The 20,559-nt window shown below is 41.1% G+C and overlaps 1 protein-coding gene across 1 annotated transcript in view; it reads right to left on the reverse strand.

The window, feature by feature from the left end:
• The window catches only part of ZNF277 (zinc finger protein 277), a 142,174-nt gene that overhangs the window by 21,224 nt on the left and 100,391 nt on the right, over positions 1 to 20,559 (reverse strand). Inside the window, exons 7-10 of the mRNA XM_030216316.1 lie at positions 12,716 to 12,848; positions 11,010 to 11,077; positions 9,667 to 9,763; positions 3,679 to 3,721 (exon numbers count right to left, since the gene is read on the reverse strand). Coding sequence (XP_030072176.1) covers positions 3,679 to 3,721; positions 9,667 to 9,763; positions 11,010 to 11,077; positions 12,716 to 12,848 — 341 coding nt within the window. The remainder of the gene's footprint in view (positions 1 to 3,678; positions 3,722 to 9,666; positions 9,764 to 11,009; positions 11,078 to 12,715; positions 12,849 to 20,559) is intronic.

Genomic DNA, 20,559 nt, shown 5'->3' on the forward strand with positions numbered 1-20,559 from the left:
TCTATGAGCAGCTACAACCCCTCCTCCAGCCCAGGACATACAGGAGTAATCCTGAGCCAGTCCACTTGAAGGTCACTGCCTTCTTCACATTTCTGGCCATCATAGGCGCCGACTCCGTGGGTGCTGTGGGTGCTCGAGCACCCCCAATATTTTGCTGACCGGAAGTTCCCAAAGTCCCTCCCTCCGAGTTCCAGGGCCCCCTCTACTCGTCTGTCCATCCCTCCCTCCCTCCGAGTTCCAGAGCCCCCCCCCCCCCGCGTTCGCCCCTCCCTCCCTCCGTCCGTCCAAATTTTAAAATCCATCTTCTTACCTTGTCCCGCTCAAGCGGAAACAGGAAATGAGGGCGGGACCAGAGCTCAGAGACAGACAAAGGAAGGCTGAAGCGCGAGCATGCACGCTTTTCACTACGTGCACCTTAACACCCCGACGAGGTAAGAAGATGGATTTTAAAATTTGGATGGATGGAGGGAGGGAGGGATGAAGGGGCGAACGCAGCGGGGCTCTGGAACTCGGAGGGAGGGAGGGATGGACAGACGGGCAGGGGGGCCCTGGAACTGAGGGGGGGGGGAGGGGGCAATGCACCATCTCTAAAAAAAAAATTGAGCGAGGGGGGGAGGGGGGAATGCACCACCTCAAAAAAAAAAAAAAAATTGAGCACCCCCAATCATTTTAAAAAGTTGGCTCCTATGCTGGCCATTAGCACTTTTCAGTCAGTGCTAGCAGTAAATGCAGTCCTCACCCAGCCCAACATATCCATCTGCATTGCCCAGTTCCTCGATGCCTTTCTTACCCACACTTCACATTATATTACCTTCCCCACTACCACCCAAGCACTCCAGAACAGTATGGCTTAGGTCTACATCAGGTGTACAGCCCCTCATTTCACCATTTCATGGTTAGTGGAGGGGGAACCAAAATTACTTGTCATTGGATATTCTGTATATTCTGAGTTCAGCAATGTTTTGTAACTTTTTCTTAAGAAAAATCAAAAACATGTATTGCAACAACAAAAGGGACCTCACTGTATATGACCTTGCCTATGTATGGTATTGTAATCCTAGGAGACAATGCTTCACACTCACCTTGCCAGGGTGCCTCTGATGGATCTCCATGCCCTCATGGAGATGTTGTGGGGGAACACGAGGTGGAGGTGTTTAAAAATTTCTTTCCTGTGTTAGAGGCACAGGAGGCCCAGGAGCTCTGTTTCTGGCACTGTGAAATTCAGCTCCCTTCTCAGAAACATGACTGTGCTGACTAAGAAACATTCATCCATGTTCAGAGGAATATATAAATGTTTTGTATGTAGAGAAACATCCTGCCATTACCACGGACATTTTCTCAACATGGGGACCAATACCGCCGTTGCACGATTTGCATAGTATTTTCGATTCACAGAAACATTCATCTCCGAATGTCTATGACGTTTGCAGTGTGTTCTCTTTTGAAACTTTTTTTTAATGTATTATCAAATATGGGAAAACAAACAGTTCTTTCTTCCATTAATGACTTGCACTTTTAGACATTTTCTGATAAAAATGTATTTCACCATTTGAATATGAATATCATATCAAAAATGCCCCTCAAGATATATTATTCACAACTGTCATTATTTTTGCACTGTTTGTTAATTCTTCACATTTCTGTCTGGTCTCTTAGACACGCTTAACAGAACCGATTTCTTCATTCAGAAATATTTGTGCGGGTAATAAATTCCAGTTTTAGTGTAACAGCTCTGTCTGGAATAGCTTGCCTATACACCTAAGATTGCAAATACCCCTTCCAAAGTTTAAAACTGGGCTAACAACGTATGTTTTTACAAGATCATTTGATATATAAAGATTCTTTTGGAACAATATGTGGTGTCATGGCATCAACGATGGACTGGATCTAAGATACAAGCAGCATGTGCTCTTCTATACCATCTCAACTTCTTTTTTTGGATTATATAACCACTAGTAAAAAAGGCCCGTTTCTCACACAAATGAAACGGGCGCTAGCAAGGTTATCATGTAATGGCGATTATGTTTTTAAGGGAACTGTTAGGAGGCGAGTTGTGGTGCGAGTTCCGTGCTCGCCCGCTTCCCGCCACCCTGCTGGTTACGATGGAGTTTGAGGGGCGCAGGAGTCTGGACGTCAACGGCTAGTTGTGGCGTGAGTTCCTGCCTCGCGGCCATTCTGAGTTTGACATGACAATCATTAACACGTACGGCGTACGGGCTCCGAGTTCCATGCCCCCTCCCTCCCAACTCTCCTTCCCTCCGAGTTCCAGGCCCCCTCTCCTTCCCTCCGAGTTCCATGCCCCCCCCTCTCCTCCCTCTCTCTCTCTCCTCAGAGTGGCAGTCTGATCTGCGCTGCCTGCCCTCTTCTCCCAGTCCTCCGCGTGCCCCTCACCTTCCTGCGTGCCACCTCGAGTTTAAAAGTTTTTACCTCGGGGTCCGGCGGCAGCAGTGAAAGGCGAGCAGGTTCGGTGCTTCAGCCTGCCTTCCCTTCTCTCTCAGCTCTGCCTCTGGTCCTGCCCTTGCCAAAACAGGAAATAAGGACAGGACCAGAGGCAGAGCTGAGAGAGAAAGGAAGGCAGGCTGAAGCGCCGAGCCTGCTCGCCTTTCACTGCTGCTGCCAGACCCCGAGGTAAGAACTTTTAAATTCTGTGTGGCACGCAGGAAGGAGAGGAGCAGGCAAAGGACTGGGAGAAGAGGGCGGGTAGCGCAGGTCGGGCTGGCTGGGAACTTCCGTTCCGGGACTTCTGGCAGGTCAAATATTGGGGGTGCTCGAGCACCCACAGCCCCAACGGAGTCGGCGCCTATGCCTCCATGTCCAGCAATTCTTCCCATCCTTCCCCTCCATGTCCAGCAATTCTCTTCTTTCCTGCCCTGCCATCCGTGTCCCGCGATTCTCTCCTCTACTGTCCTCCCATCCATTCTCCTCTGCCCTGCCCTCCCCTTCCTCCCCTGGCGAGTCTCTCCTCCCCTCGATTTGTACCTGAACGTTCTCTGGCTGGCTGGAACTGGCTTCCCTTCCCTCTCACTGTTCTGCCCTCTGACGTCATTACGTTTTGACGTGAGGGCGGGGCAATGAGTGGTTATGGATGTTACGAACCCAGGCATCCAGACGTAGAACTTTGGAGGTGCAAATTATTATATAGGATGTTTTCCTCTTTTTGATTGATGGGCTTTAATCTCCTGTAGATTATACTTTAATTGTGTAAACTATTTAGATGTATCTCATGATGGGTGGTATATCAAGAACTGAATAAACCTGAAACTTGAACAACTGTCTGGCACCAAATACAGTAATATAATCAACTTTTACAATTCAATGAGCCTGTTCATCTTTAGAGCATGTACTGAAAGCTCACAAAATTAACAAAATAAGGTAATTTAATAGCAGCTGTTTACAATAACATTTTCTTTTACTTGTAAACCAGGTGAAGGTATCAAGAAGGAAGAATAGGCAGAGAATCAACAGAGGAATTCAAGCTGGCATCTGATTCACAGTATGCCCTCTTTAGATCTACGAAATAATGGCCCATCTGCCTTTTGCAATGAGGCAGAGGAATGCCACAAAGGCCTTTTCAGTCAGACAAAAGGAAAATACAACGTGAAGATCAATTATGACTTTTTTTTTCAATGCTTTCACTCCATGTGTTATAGACTAGGCTAGCACAGTAAAAGTACTCACCAAGGTCTGCCTTTGTTTTGTTAAGGTCAAATCCATGTGCATCCTAGAAAATGAGAATTCAGTTACCATTGCATTCAGTCCTTCATGTGAAAACCAGCCTAGAAAGCTTTTTCAAAATACTTTCTATTCTTTCTTTTATTGCTGTTCTGAATTCTCTAAAAATTTAACATCAATTAAAAGAGCATTTCAAAAAGGAAGTTTATGAATTTTAAAGTAGCAGATGCCAGTAAAAGAAATGCCTAGATAATACACATGGCTGTAACCAAGGTTCAAGATTTATTAGTGATTTACTATCCTGCCCATCATAAAAGTGTCTGAGCGGCTTACAGGGCCGGGGGGGGGGGGGGGGGGGATGGGAAAGAGACAAGACAAAAATAGAAAAGGGATGAACTATAATATCGTTCTAAGGACTACTACCCCCTCCCTCTCCCTATCTGATAAGGGTCACCAACCGCACTACCCAAAAAATCTAGGAATAGGCATTCAAAAAATTTTTCAAATCTGATTTAAACAGCAGAAGGGTCATGTAAGAGTGAACGGACTGCTCTGGGTCTTGCACTGAAAAAAATGCTCCTCCTAGTATGCTCTTGGGTAATATCCTGAAATAAACGTACGTAAGGTTATTGTGAGAAGACAAGCGAAGGGTTCGTGAAGCAAAAAGGGGATCAATAAACGAGAAAGGTAGAGTGGCTCACCTGAAAGATGGATTTTAAACACTAACAATGAGATCTTGTAAATTATACAATGAGTAATCAGTTTAATGGCAAAATATCTATTATCTCTCTATAGTGGAGGGGTTTCTACTAAACTTAATGCTTGTGTAAGGTGAAGTAACAACTGGCAACCAAAGTCCAACATTTATGCAGAGAACAGGTACAGCACAGGCAGTCTGAGTATTCTCATAAGGCCCTGCCAGCTTGCTTCAGCCTTGCTGTGGAAGGTGAGAGGGTTATTCAGTCTCTGTTGGACATCAGTTTGGAACTAGTTGGCTATTTTGTGGTCAAAGACCAACAAACTGCTTTCACATGGCAATGAGTTAGTCACTAATTAGCAAAGCTAAAGCTTAGGAATGTCACTATAGCCTTGTGTCAGTCCCCTCCTTTTCCTGCTTGTTTATAATTCTATTTCATGTCTGAGAAGATAAAAACATTTATAGTATTTGAAAGTTTGTCCTATTTAGCTATTTCCATCCTGACCAAATCACGTAAATTACAATATTCTCGTGCTGATCTATACCTGAGCCACTTTCAGGCAGGGCAGATAAATTTTAAATACAGCTAGGGTTAGATTTATTCCTTGCACACCTCTACGTAAAGGAGCTAAGTACTGTGCATGATTGAAGAAAAGAGGGAGTCTACATTACCTCCAAAGATATGACACACCAGAATCAATGGTTCCCTCCTCTTCTGTCTGCAGTAGCTCTTCCCACCTGCTCTGCATAGTTGGACTCTTGTTTTCCTCTACTGAATTATGTAATAGTACTTTTCCTGATTCCTTTGTTTCTCTCTCTATATACATATACACAATATACCCTATCAATGATTTGTTTTAAACATTTGCATAACACTTCACAACGCAACAATAATTTTGCTACTGAGAGAAAAACATGTGATTTATACTAAATTGAACCCGCCGATTCAAATATGAAATCCGAATTTGCCTGACACGTCTAGATTTTAAGTTATACATGCAAAGCCTATTCACTTATATTAATGCATTATATATTGGAAATATTCCAACGGACCTGTCCAGACGCGTTCAGACAGGTCTATTGGCTGATGTCAGCAGTAAGTATATAAGGCAAGATGGATAGACGCAAATGTGTTAACGATCCGGACAATTTCTGCTACATATGTGGCAAATACACTGATCAGCGCAAGAATCTGACAAAGCGAGTGTGCCTTGCTTACAAGTATTACTTTGTCAAATTGGAGATCAAGATAAAAGCTGGGCACCTCATGTTTGTTGCACTGTGTGTTCCTCTGGGCTAACGCAGTGGTTGAATGGTAAAAGGAAAGGAATGGCTTTTGCAGTGCCAATGGTTTGGCGTGAGCGGAAAAAAAAATCACCATTCAGACTTGTTATTTTTGCATGACTAAAATCGCCAGATATTCAAAGAGAAACAAGTCACAAATTGTGTATCCTGACTGTGAGTCTGCTCTTAAACCAGTACCACACGATGTAGAGAATCCAGTGCCTGCCCCTCCTGCAGCAGGAATGGCAATTGAAACTGACACTTCTGATCCTGATGAAGAAGAAGATGTTGATTGGCATGATGTATTTCCTGATCTAGAACAACTGGATGGTCAGCTGCACTTGCTGAGCCAATCAGATTAAATGATCTGGTAAGAGATCTGTCATTATCTAAAGAAAAGTAAGAACTGCTAGCTTCTAGACTTCGGGAATGGAATTTGCTACAACGAAGCACCACAACTTCAAACTTTCGTCATCGACACACCACGTTAGCTGTATACTATGCAATGGAAAGCGATGTCTGTTTCTGTACTGATGTAAATGGTCTTATGATGGAGTTAGATGGTATACATGTTCCCAATGAATGGAGGCTATTCATCGACTCTAGCAAAACGAGTTTGAAAGCTGTCTTGTTGCACAATGGTAACGAAAAACCATCTGTTCCATTGGCTCGTGGGTTTGGAATGAAAGAGACCCACGCTTCTATGGAGTTAATTTTGAAAATGATCAAATAACATAAATGGAATATTTGTGCTGACCTGAAAGTGGTAGAACTGCTGCTTGGCCTACAGTTAGGGTACACAAAGCATATGTGTTTCTTGTGCCTATGGAACAGTCGTGATGACAAAAATCATTACAAAATGAGACAGTGGCCTCTCAGAGTCAAGTACACAGTTGGTTGGTACAATGTACAACACAAATCCTGGTCGATCCACTTCAAGTTTATCTTCCACCAGTTCACATTAAACTTGGTTTAATAAAATATTTTGTAATTGCATTTGATCGTGATGAAAATGGTTTCCAGTATTTGAAGGAAATGTTTAGCACACTGAAAACTGAGGCTAAAATAAAGGCTGGAATTTTTATTGGCCCCCAAATCAACAAACTAATGCATGATGACACATTCAGAATAAAACTCAACCCTCTGGAACTTGCAGCTTGGGATGCATTTGTGCTAGTAGTGCAGAACTTTCTTGGGAACAGACGAGCTGAAAACTATGCTGAACTAGTAGACAACATGCTTAAAGCATATGAACAACTTGGCTGCCGAATGTCATTGAAAATGCATTTCTTACATTCCCATCTTACTACTACTTATTTCCAAAGCGCTACTAGACAAACGCAGCGCTGTACTCTTGAACATGAAGACAGTCCCTGCTCGACAGAGCTTACAATCTAAATAGGACAGACAAACAGGACAAACAAGAGATAAGGGAATATTAAAGTGATGATAAAATAAGGGTTCTGAACAAGTGAATAAGGGTTAGGAGTTAAAAGCAGCATCGAAAAGGTGGGCGGGACCAGAGCTGAGAAAACCAGAACAGGGAAGAGTAACATGCCGAGACTGCATGGTTTTCGCTTCTGCTGCTGCCCCGACTACGTAAAATTACTTAGAACTCAGAGGGAGGGAAGGGGATCTCGGAACTCAGGAGGGCGGGCGGGAGGGAGGGAAGGAGAGCTCGGAGAGAGGGCGGGCGATCTCGGAGGGAGGGCGGGCTGGGGATCCTGGAACTCGGGAGGGAGACAGACGGACCCTGGAAACGAGAGACATTCGGACAAGACGCACCGGAGCACCTAGGTTGTAGAGGAGGAAAAAGGTGCGTCAAAGTCCAAATTTTTTTTTTCCTATTTCCCTCCTGTAAAACCTAGGTGCGTCTTATAGTCCGAAAAATACGGTAGATCTCCCTATTCACTGTGAAAATCCTACAAAACCAGACCAATTTGTGGCCCTCAAGGACTGATCAGAGAACACGTGTCCTACTAAAGCAATTTAATAAGTCTAAAGTGGCATAGCTAAATGCAGAAACAGAAACTCCATATTCTAACTGACTGACATAGTGGGCAATGCCCTTGCATCCAACAATTTCTGTTTTAAACCCTGGTTTGATTTTACTTTGCAACTTAATAAAATTACAAGTTATTAAAAAAAAAAAAAACTTGAGCATAAGGACCAAAAGGTGTATCTGTTGCACTATAAAGATAGAAAACCAGGGCATAGACAGACAGCTGTATCATTAAACCATATCCAAATGTAACAAGCATCACCCTTCTACAGTATGCTCTCCACAATGAAAGATACCAACATGCTCTTTTATAGAGCTTCATTAGGCACTGAAAGTAATGAAAATAAATAATTATTAACATGTCTAATATACATGTTGTCATTCAACCATATGTTGAAGATGAAAGCACTGAAGACAGTGTAGTTTCTATAAGTAGCTACACTGTATTCAATGAAGAAGGGAACTGGGGGCCTTTTGACCAACGTTGTTGTGCAGGAGATCAAGGTTTGACTCCTGGACCCACCCTTCAAAATATCTTGGAGGGTGGGTGGTCTAACCATTGCGCAGGACCAATGCTACTACTAATACTACTACTACTACTAATCATTTCTATAGTGCTACTAGACATACACAGTGCAGTACATTAAACATGTTAAGAGACAGTCCCTGCTTGACAGAGCTTACAATCTAATCAAGACAGACAAGCAGGACAAATAAGGGATAAGGGAATTACTTAAGTTGGAAATGATAAAAACAGACATGGGTACTGAACAAGTGAATAGGAGTTAGAAGGAGAAGGGCACAGATAGGAGAGATTTACCTGATGAACAGAGTTCCTGGGGAGGAGTCTAAGGAGAGATAAGGGTGGAAAGGTATGCTAGCCATAAATCACACCTATACCAGGTTTCACAAGGAAATGTGGGGCTGCCTCTGGGCCTATGATCAGTTAAGGGTGCAGTAAAACAATCTTTTAGAAACTCCAGAGATAAAAATGCAATGATTTCAACAAGGCATTTTGGGTTTTGATAATGCTGCTAATTTTTACCACCAAACCGTCATATGGGGGTGGGGTGGGGGGTTGTGGTTCAAGAAGCAAAGCAGGTATGATGATACAAAACCGGGCCCTACATAGCTTGTTGCTTTATACATTTATTGTCAGTCTTTCTCTTTAACATACCAGCATTTACTACACTCATTTTCATACACAACCAAATTTGTTGCAAAAACATTCCCTAACTACATTTAGGGGGTAGTTTTATAAATTGTATTAGCGAATAGGTGGCAAAATATGTGGATAAATTGGCTCTTTTAGAATTGCAGCAGGTATAAAAGTCCACAAAATGGCATGAATGCATATACTTTTAGGCCTTGCTGGGGGTGTGGTCTGGGTAGAGAGCAGCTGTCATGTCTGTACCTTCAATCTACAATGATTGCTGCAGGATTTGTACTAGTATTTTACTAAGGGGTCCTTTTACTAAGCTATAGTAAGAACAAACCAGTGCTTACCACAGCAAAAAAACATGGCTTACCAGGGGGACCTGGGGGCGGTCTGGGGGGCGGAGAGTGGACATGTTCTGTATTAATCGGTAAGCGCAGCTACATTGCTGCATGCTAACCGATTAGCGCGTGCTTAGTGCCTTAGCCCTTACCGCCTACATAATAGGTGGTGGTAAGGGCTCACGCACTAATGGGGAATTAGTGCATGGCTATTAATACTAAAAATGGGAAAATTGGTCATTTAATTCCTGTGGTAAAAATGGCCTTTGCTCAAAGAAATGACCTGCATAAGGACACACTAAGGCTACGTTTTACCACAGTTTGGTAAAAGGGTCCCTAAATCACAAAAAAGAACACCAAAATAAGTGCCTTCCTGCTTACTTAATCAGGGCACCCAGTTATAAAACTACCCACTTAATGAGCAGAAACTACACTCCCAGTTTGTACTAAAGAAGGCAGAAGGCATTTTAGTTTGTACATCATTCCAGAAAGCAAGTTTCTTTCAAGGCCTTACCTTCATATGATCCAGCAATTTTTCATTTGTGTCTGCTTGCTTGTCACAAAACAGACACACAGCACAGACAGGGTGTTCCTCCCAATCAGACCAATCACTAGAAATATAAAAGAAAACAAAGGTTCACCAGGCTGAAGTTTATCCTCCTTCTTATGATTCCCCAATGTGTCTGTCACACATGAACTTTTACTCTACTACTATATCACTTTGTATTTGTTTATACCGAAACTGGCAATCGCCATTAAGGTACTACTATGTAAGCCACACTGAGCCTGCAAATAGGTGGGAAAATGTGGGATACAAATGTAACAAATAAATAAATAAATCCTATTAAACATCTGGAAGCTAAAAGCTTTAATTATGCAAGGAACCTTTGATGAAAAATATGAAGGCAGCTGGGGTTTACAAGGTTTAGAAGGAATCAAACCCTACCATGAATGGTAGAAAATGTTTGTGACACTTTCACTTTTTGCTTTGTGAGGCTGAAATTTTGCTCCAGTCTCACAGGCTTCCTTTCTAAACCACTGGGTGCCAAAAATAAACTGTGCACAGCAGGAAATCTCTAGCAAACAAAGCCAAGCAACACCCAAACTAATAATTAGAATTTAATTAGCAAGAACAAAACTAGTGTGGTCTGAATCTCTCCCGATATTCAGCTACTTCCATGGCTCTGAAAAGGCTTTGCTGTATAGTGTATTTGTTGAGATAGACTTTAACCTGTGTCTGTTGTGTATTATACCCTGCACTGTAGAACTGTGGAATTGGAAATAAAGGCTTTAACACGTTTATTGCAGAAGGTACAATCTACTGTAAGGCCACTGAGTGGAATTAATCAGTTTTAGGTATTCTCTTGTGGCCTATTCTTTGTATTGTGTATTAAAACCCTAGGATAGTGTCAAACTATTGGATCATATACAGTAGAATGCAGTGCAGGCTGCAATATAACATTCAATAATGCTTCTTCCAGAAAGTTTCCAGAATTTGATAATCTCATCCCGGGAAAACTAAGGATTGATTTCTCGCTTTCTTGGCCATTTACAGGGAAAATTCAAAACCATATTCTGGTGTGGCAGCGTGGCTTATCAAATCTTTTGGCTGCTTGGACATGATACTCTGTGCCTATCTTCTTTCCAAAAGGAAATAAGGTTTGTGGAGTTTCCCATATCCTCTTCCATATATCCTGAAAGAAAGAATGGATGGGCACTGCTACAAGCTCTTTAGGAGACAGGAGGTATTTTGATGTTACTGTCTATTCTAGCCACCTTTTGGAATAAAGGTAGGAAAGATCAAAGCCCAAAACTGAAAATAGCAGTGATTTTGCCAGAATATATAACAGGTCTTACTCCTCCTGATGATCGATAAGTTCTCGGTCATCTTCAGACTGCACTTCTTCCCATGACTTCCCAAGTTCCTAGTTTAAAAAACAAAACAACCCTAGGAATGCATGAATAAAAGAATTACTGTAACTGTTTCATGAAATACGTATAATTTGTTACATTAAGATGTGGATGGCCCTAATAAAACCATTAATTTAAAAAGAACAGCTGTCTGGAAAGTGCAGATCACTGAGTCAGTGAATGCATATGATGTAAATTGACCTGCAGTAAGATGCCTTGAAAGACATGGGTAACATGAGCAGAGATCTGGCAACGCTTGATGAATAGTCTAGAACCGACAGCTAAAATCAAATACTAAAAATGCAGTCATGCTTTTGGGTTGTAAAAATCCAAGGGAATGGTACAGCACAGGGAGAGAAGCACTTCTCTGCATGAAAGAGCAAGACTCGGGGGTGACTGCATCTGATGATCATAAGGTGGACAAACAGGTAGAAAAACTAATGGCAAAAGTCAGAAGCACATTGGCTCAAGTACACTGGGAAAGGGATGGCCAGCAGGAAAAAGGAGGTGATAGTATCTCTGTTTAAGTCTGTGGAGAGACCTCATTTGGAGTCCACACCTTAAAACAATATAAACAGGATACAGCTGTTCCAGAGAGTGGCTAAGAAAATAGTCAAAAGGTCTTAGTCACAGGGCATATGAGGACAGACAAAGATCCCAATATGAAGACTATGGAAAAAGGTAGGATAGGGGAGATATGATAAAGACATTTAAAATATGGTATAAATGCAAAGGAGGTAGGTCTAGGAAGGTCTGGTATGAGGGGGCAAAGGATGAAGGTGAAAGGGTACAGACTTAGAAGTAACCTAAGGAAATATTTCTTTATGGAAAGGGTGGTAGATACATGGAATGTCCTCCCAGCAGAGGTGGTGGAGACAAGAACTGAAGTCAAAAAAGCATGGGACAAGCAAAGAGGATCTCCAAGGGAGAGGAAGAGATTGTACAGCTTCTTAGCAGTTGGTATGGCATGAATGGGCAGACTGGATAGGCTGCATGGTTTTTATCTGTAGTCATTTTCTGTATTTCATAAGACCTAGGAATAAAAAATACACTATACACAACTACAAGAAGGGAAATGGAATCATAACCACAAAGGAAAAATGCAGAGAGATAGTGCATAAGAAAGTAAGAGATAGAAAAGAGAAGAAAAGATATACCTGCCTCAGGGTCCCAGAGACAGAACTGATACACCCAGGTTTCTCTCGTGGGGCTCTTGAGATATCAAACTATGTTTTTTTAGAGAGAAGAATAGTACCCTGGGAAAGGCCGGGTGTGTATCTATCAGTCAGTCTGTCTTTCTACCTCCCTCTTGCTACTACTCAAGAGGTGGTAGCTGAAGCTCCTGTACTTAATTAGAAATTACACTGGCCCCAGAAAATAAAGGGCCCAATTATTGATTCAGAGGAACTGGATCAGGCATGTAAAATGAATCAATACCAGATAACACTAAGGTTTTATCAAGATAAAATTCCATTAATCTTTTAACCAAATCCATCTCCTCTAACTTGTACAAAAACAGAGGGAAGACAACTCAATTTGAATACTACTGAGGCTTGAATCAACTGTTTTGTGATTGGCAAGTACAAAGTAAATTGCTCCTAACAAAATTCAGTGTGCAACATTTAAAATGATTTCTTACCGCACGTTCTTACCAAGTAATTTATGACGTAAAAACGATCGTATTCTTTGTTCTTTGAATTGATTCTGCGATGCTGCTTCTTTCTCATGTGATCTTTCAATGTGTTCTTGTCCCGAAATGTTTTTTCACAATATAAGCACTGCAAACTAAAGCAAGGACAAGTATGAAAATGATCAAAAATGTGGCTTCTAAAGAAGAAGCAAAAGTAGTATAAAATGTGCATTCAGAACAACAAAATCATGAAAAATAAACCTTCAAGAGGAAGACAGGAAAAACATCAGAAAACAGAGGCAGAGAAAGTAGTTAGATGGTCAAATGCCTAAAACAAAATTATCTATTTGGTAAAAGATAAGAGAAAAAAATGTCAGATCTTGAACTAGAAGAGGGAGGGTGGCTCAGATGAAAATTTTTTAAACTACAGAGAGCAATGGTATATTTTTACGTTGCAAACAGTTACACCTCTGGGTTTAAATGCTGAATTGGATTGGGCGTCCCTGATCTAATTATGAAGCCCGGGGAGTCACGGGGGCGGGACTAAATACGTCACTGAAAAGGGATGGTATTTAATAGATCTGAAAAGACGCTGTCGCCATCTTTGCTGTTAAGAAATGTTTGCAGAGCTGGCGCTGAGAAAGATTGTAGGGTAAGATACCCAGAGCTTACAAGGAAGGTGGGGTAAAATACATCTCTGCCCGAGTTATCTGTTAAATATGGAGGCTGGGAGAGAGATGAGATTGATAAGATGTTTTTTTAATGTTTTTTTGTTATTACAGGGGTTGTCCTTGAGGAAGCTCGTGCAGTGAGCGAAACATGTCGGACATTTGAACCCCTCGGTCTGACTAATGAAAGTCTTTTATAAGATATGTAAATTAATGGAATTATTGAAGGAATTGAAAATAAAAAGTAAAACGTGTACCGGTGAAGATGATTGACACTTTATAATGCCTCCATGTAATTCCTGTGAGGGTGGTGGATGGTGAGTGTCACTGAGGTCACTTATGAGAGAGTACTTTTGAGAGACTGCTAAAGAATATATATATTCTCTATCTATTATGAAATTTTGGGAATTACTCTATACATATATGGAAGGATGGTGATAAAATTTAACTGGATACAATGATGTTTGAATGATTTTGATATTGGATCCAGTAAGAATTTTGGATATAATTGTTGCCTGATTTTTGAGATCTTGAACTAGAACATTCCCATTTGAAATTTAATAAAGGACTAAAGATTTGGGGGCCCTTTTACAATGCCACAGTAGAGCTATCACTGTGTTGGAGCATGCCAGTCTGGCACTACCAATGGCCCATCACGGGAGCTGGCCAGACGGTGTGCCATTTCTGATGTGACGGAAATTATTAAAATTTGTTTGTTTTTGCGCTGGGGGCTTACCCGGCGGTAATTGGGCAGTTCCATGTGCTGCCTGGTTACTGCCAGGTTAGCGTGGGAGCCCTTACCATCTCCTAAATAGGTGGTGGTTAGGGCTCCCTCCCAGAAATGGCTGCATGGCAAGTGTGCACTTTCCTTTTTTTTTTTTTGCCTTTTACCTGCTGCAGTAAAAGGGGCCTCGGTGTATGGCAAATCTATACAAGGGGCCCTTGGTTATTTTCAATGGCATTTAGATGAGTTTAATTGTTTCTTTTTTATTATATTGTTTTGAGGTGGTTTTGTGTGTTAGTAGTTATGTATTTGTTAGAACATACATTGTTAACATTAATTCTAAAACATAGAATTAATCCTAATTCATGTATTTATTGTTCTATTCTAAAATCACTGTGATAGATTATTTGAATGGCTGTATATGAAGAAATAAAAATAGTTTGGACGAAAAACCAAAAGGAGACTAGCAATAATAAAATGAATTAAACAAAAAAAAAAAAAGAGACGTGGAACTCAGGAATACAGAATGACATTGGGACAAAGTTGGTCCCCGTATCCACCCCATCCCCAAGGGCTCTGTCCCCATCCCCACCTTGTCCCCGTAGGCCCTGTCTCAGTCCCAGTCAAGTCCCCACGGGCTTGGTCCTCATCTGCAGAATCCTCGAACATTTATGATTTTATATTTAAATCTTTTTATTAAAATATAAAAAGGAACACTATTCTGTGCAACTGTTTATAAATCACAAATATAAAACAATAACAACAAGAAACTATAATAACCCCCACCCTCTACCCTTCCAACACTATCAATAGCTGACTTCTACTACCCCAAGAAACCCAAATCTACCCAGTGAAAATGTCCAGGGGTACAAAATACAACCCGCTCTATATGCTCTAGAAGGGAAGAAATAAGCACTATGAAGCACTGTTATGATTTTTTAATCTGTGGTCATCAATAATCTCAGGATTCAGTCTAGCTCTCCTGCCTTCCATAGTCCTTCCTGCAATAGAAAATGTCTTTTCAGATAATGTGCTGGCAGCAGGAATGCACAAGATCCCTGTGCAAATTTTGCATATTGTGGCCAGCACGTTTGCTTGTTTTTCCAAAAAAATCAAAGCAACATTGCCTGCATCACTCAAACATAAATAACTGTCCAATTCATTAACAGCCTTCAAAATAGAGAATGAGACAGGGACAAAAAGTCTGTCCTCATCCCTGTGGGCTCTGTTCCTGTCACCACCACGGATCTCCGTCCTTCGTGCCACTCTCTACTCAGGAAGCAATTTTTTTTGTTTACAAAAAAAGGTGAAGGAGATTTGTTGAAGAGAGACAACAGGAATATAAATGCCTATAAATTATTAACAAATCCATTTAGAGGAACGCATCAAGGAATGCATAAATTTCAAAGCCCACACAATGATCCACAAGATCCTCCATGGCGAATCTCCAAGCTACATGACCAACTTGATCAATCTCCCAGCCAGAAATGGGTCCAAATCTTCCCGAACATATCTCAATCTTCAACTTCCCAACTGCAAAGGCCTCAAATACAGAACCTACTATGCACCCAACTTCTCCGTTATAGGCAGCCAACTCTGGAACGCAATACCACGACACATCCTAACAACCAATGAACACCTACCCTTCCGAAAGCTGCTGAAGACTTACCTTTTCAAACAAGCCTACCCAAACAACCCAACTTAAATCTCAAACTTGATTCCACACCACCAACACTACCCATACTCCAATCCTCTCCCCACATCTCCCCCCCTTTGTTCTACTCGCTTAACTTAAACATCTCTTGATACTTTGTATCATACGTTGTGTATCTATGTAACACTCTGTACCATATCTTGTAACACACTTTGTGTTATATCTATGTATCTTGCACCATAGTTTGTAAGCCGCACTGAGCCTGCTATCAAGCGGGAAAGAGCGGGGTATAAATGCTATAAATAAATAAATAAGAACACTTATACAAATAAGAATTAATAAAGCAACAGGACCCAGTAATGTACACCCCAAGATCTTGAAAGAGCACAGGAAAAGACTGCCTCCTCCTTTACAGCTCTTTTTAAATTATTGGAAATTGGGAGGGTTTTAGGGTTATTAGAGAGAATCGGGGGTAATCCAGCTCTACTGAAACAAGGATAAAGCAGGTCAATCTAGACCTGTCAGTAGCAGGTAAGACTATAGAAACAATATTAGAGAAAAAGGACAGTGCTGAACCTTATTTATTTATACCAAGGAGATGAAGAGATTTTAAACATGACTTTACAAGGGGAAGATTTATTTTCAAAGCACTTAGCCTTCCAAAGTTCCATAGAAACCTATGGAACTTTGGAAGGCTAAGTGCTTTGAAAATGAGCCCCGTGAAACAAACACAATGGAGCTTTTTGATGAGGTGACCAAAATAGTGGAGATGGGGGTGCAGCTGATGCTGACCACTTGGATATCAGGAAGGCCTATGGGCAACCCTTAACCAGAGGTTTGAGCCAGCTCTTTGGAACACATTCTTTCAACCCCTCTTCCTCGGGAAGATCATTAACTTTTTTCATTTTCATTGTGTTAGCATCTCTACTACAAGAATTCACAGTGAGAAAAACAAAGCATGTTGTGATCTCTATAATGTAACCCAGGAATCTTTCAAACAGATCTTTAATCTCTTTCTCAATTCCTTTTCAAATCTATTACTGCATGATGAAGTTGAACTTTGCAATTCAATGGATGATCTTGGAAAATTGATAGTTTCTTTGCGCCTTTCAGTCTCAACATTTGATCCTTGTTCTTAAACTTTATTGTTAGCTTTGAAAGATGTTAAGCTTAAGTCTGCTATGTTTTTGATTAATGAGTCCTTGAAATTGGGGATTGTACTTAAGGCTTGGAAGACAGCAGTGGTACAACCAAGTCTGAAGAACCCTACATTAGATACTGGCTTGCAAGGGAACTTACCAGTATCTAATCTGCCATTTTTAGAAATGTGGCTTTAACACAAATGCTAAATTTCAGCTTGGCTTTAGGAAGTTCCATAGGACGGAAACTGTTTTGTTGGACATTGTTGATAATTGTTGGAATGATGTCTTATTGGCTTTAAGTGCTGCTTTTAATAAACTTGATCACAACATTTTATTAACTAGATTAATGGAAATTGGGATTTGTGATGTTGCACTACTTTGGTTTAGATTTTTTTTTTTTTTAAGAGAATAGGTCCTAATGTGTGTTGGTTTAATCTGAACTTTTGAAAACTAAATTTCTGACATATGGATTACCACAAGGTGCTTTACTGTCTGTCACCACTGTTTTTTAATCTTTATGTATGCCCAGTTATTGATATTGCACTGAGACATGGAATTCATATCCATTCATTTGCTGATGACATTCAGTTATATGTTTCACTGGGATCAGCTTGAGAGGGCCAATTGAAGAAACTGAAGATGTGTTTGACTGAAATAAAAAAGCTAGATGATATTGAACAAGTTGCAACTGAATGCATCTAAAGCCAAATTCTTATGGATTTGTAGAGGTAGCTGTCAATTTTCCCATCCATCTTTGTCATGGGTCTAATATAGTGGCGAAAGACCAAGAATGTAGCCTGGGAGTTGTGTTAGATGCTGGACTAAGTTTTGAGAACCCACTTTATTGAAAAAAATGGGTGTGGATGTAAAGGATGATACAATCAAACAGTATGTACAATCCACGTATTGAAAAATGGCAAATACACCCTTATATTTAAGGGAAGGAAAAGTCTCAAACAGCTCAAAGTCCCAGAAGACCTTAAGAGTTAAAAAGATCAAACATGATCACTTGAGTTCATCATCGGCAAAAACCTTCCCATGGGAACGCTAACAAATAGCACTTATCTTTTGTAGTGCTACTGTGGTGTTGTGATTCAGAGCCAAAACGCGGTCGTTAATACTCACCTCCCAGGCCAACGATGGCCAGCATTTCACTTCTAAGGCTGCTTCAGGGTCCCGGTGGCTGAGTGTCTTAGACTTATCTCGGAGATAGTACCATATGCCCTTGGATACCATCTATGGAATTCTGGTTATCTTATCTAGGGGAATGTTGTAACCCCCAAATCATTAAGAAGGATAACTCCTAACCTGAGAAAATATTTCTTCTATTCTTTTCTATGCTATGCATTATATACTGCACAAAGATCCATTAAGGATTCTCAGATGTTTACAATTCAAGAAGCTCTCAACAAAAGAGTGATATACATTTTATCAATTTTATAATCCAAGGTCCTAAGTACCCAGTTAATTATCAAACAGATAAATCTTTAACAAATTTCCAAAAAAACGAATACAATGGTATATGCTTCATTTTTACAGGTAGCATATTCCAAAGCCTCACCTCTTGAAATGGAAAAGAGTTTTCGTAAAGAGGCTTTAATTGCACATTGTCTACAATAGCATAACCAAGTTGCAGAATTCTGGAAAAACAAAGATTTCATCCCTGAGAAGACATATTCGGCAAGGCGAAATATGAAAGTGCCACACCCCTTAGAGAAAAATTACATTGGCTTCCATTAAAAGATCAAATTGCATTTAAAACTTGCACCTTGACTCACAAAATTATTCACGGCGAAGCCCCATCATACATGTCAGACCTAACTGACTTGCCATCACGAAATACCAAAAGTTCATCAAGCACTTTCCTAAACCTCCATTACCCCAACTGCAGAGGACTTGTAAAATACAAGACAATACATGCATCTAGCTTCACCTACCTCTGTACACAATTCTGAAATAAACTACCGAATACTATAACAATGCACGACTTGACAACCTTCCGGAAGTTACTGAAGACGCACCTGTTCAAAGAGACTTACAAAAAATTATCCTTCTTAATGATTTGATTCCTAATCTATACCAGAACCAACTATTATTGATCCTTAAATTTGATTATTTTATCATAGTATCATTATCGAACATTGCACCTTAACCTGCTTCTACTTACATGTTATGTATAATCATTTTATTTACCTTATTTACCTAATATTCTTGAACATTAATTGTAACAGTATGCTGAACCACTTACTTTGTTAATGATGATGCCATTGCAACATAATGTAAGCCACACTGAGCCTGCAAATAGGTGGGAAAATGTGGGATACAAATGCAGCAAAATAAATAAATATTACAAGTAGTTCTCCTACGCTATCTGCATTTAAACCATAGATGGATAAATTCAATATGTTGTTGAACTGACAACCAATGGACACCTCTCAGAAAGTGAAGATACTTACCTGTAGCAGGTATTCTCTGAGGACAGCAGGCTGATTGTTCTCACATGTGGGTCGACGTCCGTGTCGGCCCAGAAATTGGCATTTTGCAAGCAAAATATAAAAAAAAGTCTTGCCAGAGTCTTCTGGAGCGTGTGCAGCACGCACTGATTTCCCGCCTGTTGCGCGAGCGTGTTCCCTCAGTTAAATCAAAAAGCATAAAAAGACGCAAATAACTCCAAAGGGGAGGTGGGCGGGTTTGTGAGAACAATCAGCCTGCTGTCCTCGGAGAACACCTGCTACAGGTAGTATTTTCCGCTTTTCTCTGAGGACAAGCAGGCTGCTTGTTCTCACATTTGGGGTATCCCTAGCAACCAGGCTCACTCAAAACAATGACATTGGTCAATAGGGCCTCGCAACGGCGAGGACATAACATAGATTGACCTGAAACCATAAACAACTAACTGAGAGTGCAGACTGGAACAGAACAAAAATGGGTCTAGGGGGGTGGAGTTGGATTCTAAACCCCAAACAGATTCTGCAGCACTGACTGCCCAAACCGACTGTCGCGTCGGGTATCCTGCTGAAGGCAGTAGTGAGATGTGAATGTATGGACTGATGACCACGTTGCAGCCTTGCAAATCTCTTCAATGGAGGCTGACTTTAAGTGAGCCACTGATGCAGCCATGGCTCTAACATTATGAGCCATGACATGGCCCTCTAGAGTCAGCCCAGCTTGGGCATAAGTGAAATGCAATCTGCTAGCCAATTGGAGATTGTGCGTTTTCCGATGGCAACTCCCCTCCTGTTAGGATCAAAGGAAACAAATAACTGGGCGGACTGTCTGAAGGTCTTTGTCCGCTCCATGTCAAAGGACAATGTTCTCTTGCAGTCCAAGGTATGCAAACTGCTTGCGCCAGGGCGGGTATGAGGACGGGGAAAGAATGTTGGCAAGACAAACGACTGGTTCAGATGGAACTCCGACACCACCTTCCGCAGGAGCTTAGGGTGCATGCGGAGGACTACTGTTGTGATTTTTATTTATTGCATTTGTATCCCACATTTTCCCACCTTTTTGCGGGTTCAGTGATGAAACCTGATATAAGGTGCATGCACTACCAAGGCCTGAAGCTCACTGACTCTACGAGCTGAAGTAACAGCCACCAAGAAAATGACCTTCCAGGTCAAGTACTTCAGATGACATGAATTCAGTGGCTCAAAAGGAGCTTTCATCAGATGGGTGAGA

The sequence above is a fragment of the Microcaecilia unicolor genome, chromosome 10 (assembly GCF_901765095.1).
Source record: "Microcaecilia unicolor chromosome 10, aMicUni1.1, whole genome shotgun sequence".
Classification (NCBI taxonomy): Eukaryota; Metazoa; Chordata; class Amphibia; order Gymnophiona; family Siphonopidae; genus Microcaecilia; species Microcaecilia unicolor.